The 2,418-nt window shown below is 28.3% G+C and overlaps 1 protein-coding gene across 1 annotated transcript in view; it reads left to right on the top strand.

Annotated features, from left to right (window-relative positions):
* LOC106468639 (WD repeat and FYVE domain-containing protein 2-like) overlaps positions 1-2,418 on the top strand; it is a 36,714-nt gene that overhangs the window by 15,152 nt on the left and 19,144 nt on the right. Inside the window, exon 4 of the mRNA XM_013929066.2 lies at positions 1,685-1,758. Coding sequence (XP_013784520.1) covers positions 1,685-1,758 — 74 coding nt within the window. The remainder of the gene's footprint in view (positions 1-1,684; positions 1,759-2,418) is intronic.

The following is a 2,418-nucleotide window of genomic DNA, read 5'->3' on the forward strand; positions in this document are numbered from 1 at the left end:
AATTTATTCGGCTTTAGATACTGAAGATGGAATCTGATAGAATTCCAAAACGTTTATCCATGTCCCCCTTTTGTCAATAAACAATGTTGTTTACCATAAGTGTCATAATCTTGTTTATAATCAAACTTCGTTTTCCTTCGAACACATCGATTGCTAAATTAAGTCATATTCAAAATTTCAAAGTCTTGAGCAACCACTAAATATTCCACAACATTGCTTAAAATTTTGCCTGCTTAATTTTCTTATATATATTGGATTTAGAATAATGTTACTGTTCAGAGATGGTATGTATAGGTGCTAGTTCAGGATAAACAGAGTAATGTTATATTTTGTAAGTTTGGTTTAAGGTTTTAGATTTAAATTTGATATCTGAATTTTGAATAAAAAAACTGATATAATTAGTTATTGTAATCAAATTTTAATATTACATATACTAATAACTCACGTATATGTTTTTTTTTTCGTTTTTTTCAAACTACAAATAAACAACAGAATACTTCCATACTTTAAATGACCGACACTTGTATCTGTATGGTCACAAAACAGAGCTTATGAATTACAATCTCACTTCATATATAAACCAGGCCTTCAATGGAAATTTATGTCTATTAGGATGATGAAAGCACTAAAGCATTTCATTTTGAAATGATGTTTTTATTAAGTACATTCTACAGTATGAATGATGTAACTATCACAGCATAGTGTTGTCTTAGAGGATATGGTTAGTTGTATACATGTACTTCTTGACTCCGTCTATGTGGTGTATGCATAGAAAATTGAAGAAAGAGTGAAAGATACATAAAAGGAATATGATAATGGACATGTAGTTTTAGAATCTTATTATGATATTTTGTCAAACTAATTTATCCATTTATCTAGAAATGAACACTTATGCCCTTTCAAACCTGATACTTATGTACTCCAGCTTAATTGATAAATTGAATAAATATGTATTGAAGTGTTAAGGTTTTTTTTTCTTTTTGCATAAAGTAATATACTTCTCTTTTTTTAATTATGGGTGGGAAACAGGGTATTTTAACTTACTGTGTGATTCATGTTCAGGCATTTCTACTGTGCAAATTACTTTGTTGAATTAAGAAAAATAAGGATGTGTGCATGTACATGTAATTGTGTTATGAATTATTATAAGTAGTTCTGCATGATCATAAAAAATGGGGGATGGGAACTGTACACTTCAGTAAACATAGTACAATTGGGAATGGAAAAATAGGAGAAACCAACTTGTAAACCAATCAAAATGTAAAATATATATATATATATAATGTATTACGTGAGAAAGAATTACTGTCTCCATTTACACTTTAAGTAAACTGGGTTATGCAGATGACTGCAATCATGTTATTTTTAGTACAGGCATTGTAGTACAAGATCTTGAATTGATTATCCCAAAATAGATGATCAACCACAGTTTGATATCATAAAAAAGGCAATACTTTAGTTATTTAAAGCACTAGTGTTCAATAACCATTGCTGTTTATATATAGTATCAAAAGACCCCCCCCCCCCCCCAAGTATTGAAACAAGTGTGTATCACCAAAACTCAATAAATGAAAACAAACAACTGTTATAACTTCTGATTTAAAATGTGCATATAAAAATTGGATACATGTTTTTCATATCAGTTTTAAAATTGTATGGTATCATTGTACTAATATTCTTACAGCTGGTGCAACTTGTATGGATTATAATCCTGAAACCAAAAGACTTTTTGTTGGAATGGAAAATGGCTCAATATCTGTAAGTACTAGACTTTTGTTTAAATTTTCAGTTATAGAAAATATAATGATTACTGACATTTGTCAGATAATTGTATGCATGTTTTTGATTTTTATAGAAATCATTAAGGATATTGTTTCCCCTGTAATATATAAAATTAGATTGATTTTTACTTATTTGCCAATTTCAGTAAAATGAATAGTTGTCTATATGAATTTGCATTATTTCACAAACACTGATAGTTTAACTGTAGAATTCTGTTACAGTTGTGATGAATATAATTCTGTTGTAGTAGTTTTTGTAGGCTTATTACATAGTAACTGATGTACAATTCCTCTAAGTGTGCTATTAAACTTTCCCATTATACATAAAGATTGTAAGAATCAGTGAACTTCTAAACCTTGTTATTTTTCTAACCATAATAAGTTTAAGGTATGTTTTCAAATTATTTTCTTCAGGAATTTCAACCAGAAAAAAAAATGCTATTCAAGAACTAACAAGTCATGTATTGGAGAACATGGCAATTAGATTTTGAATTAGCATTTCCACATCTTAGTAAGGAACTTTTAAGTTTGAACAGAATAGAATTAGTAAAACTGTGGTTTATAGTCTTAGATTATATATTCAAGGAATATAGGTAAAACCTAAGGGCAAAGTTGTTTTTAAAAAACCAACCAAAAT

The sequence above is a fragment of the Limulus polyphemus genome, unplaced genomic scaffold, assembly GCF_000517525.1.
Source record: "Limulus polyphemus unplaced genomic scaffold, Limulus_polyphemus-2.1.2 Scaffold3093, whole genome shotgun sequence".
Taxonomy (NCBI): Eukaryota; Metazoa; Arthropoda; class Merostomata; order Xiphosura; family Limulidae; genus Limulus; species Limulus polyphemus.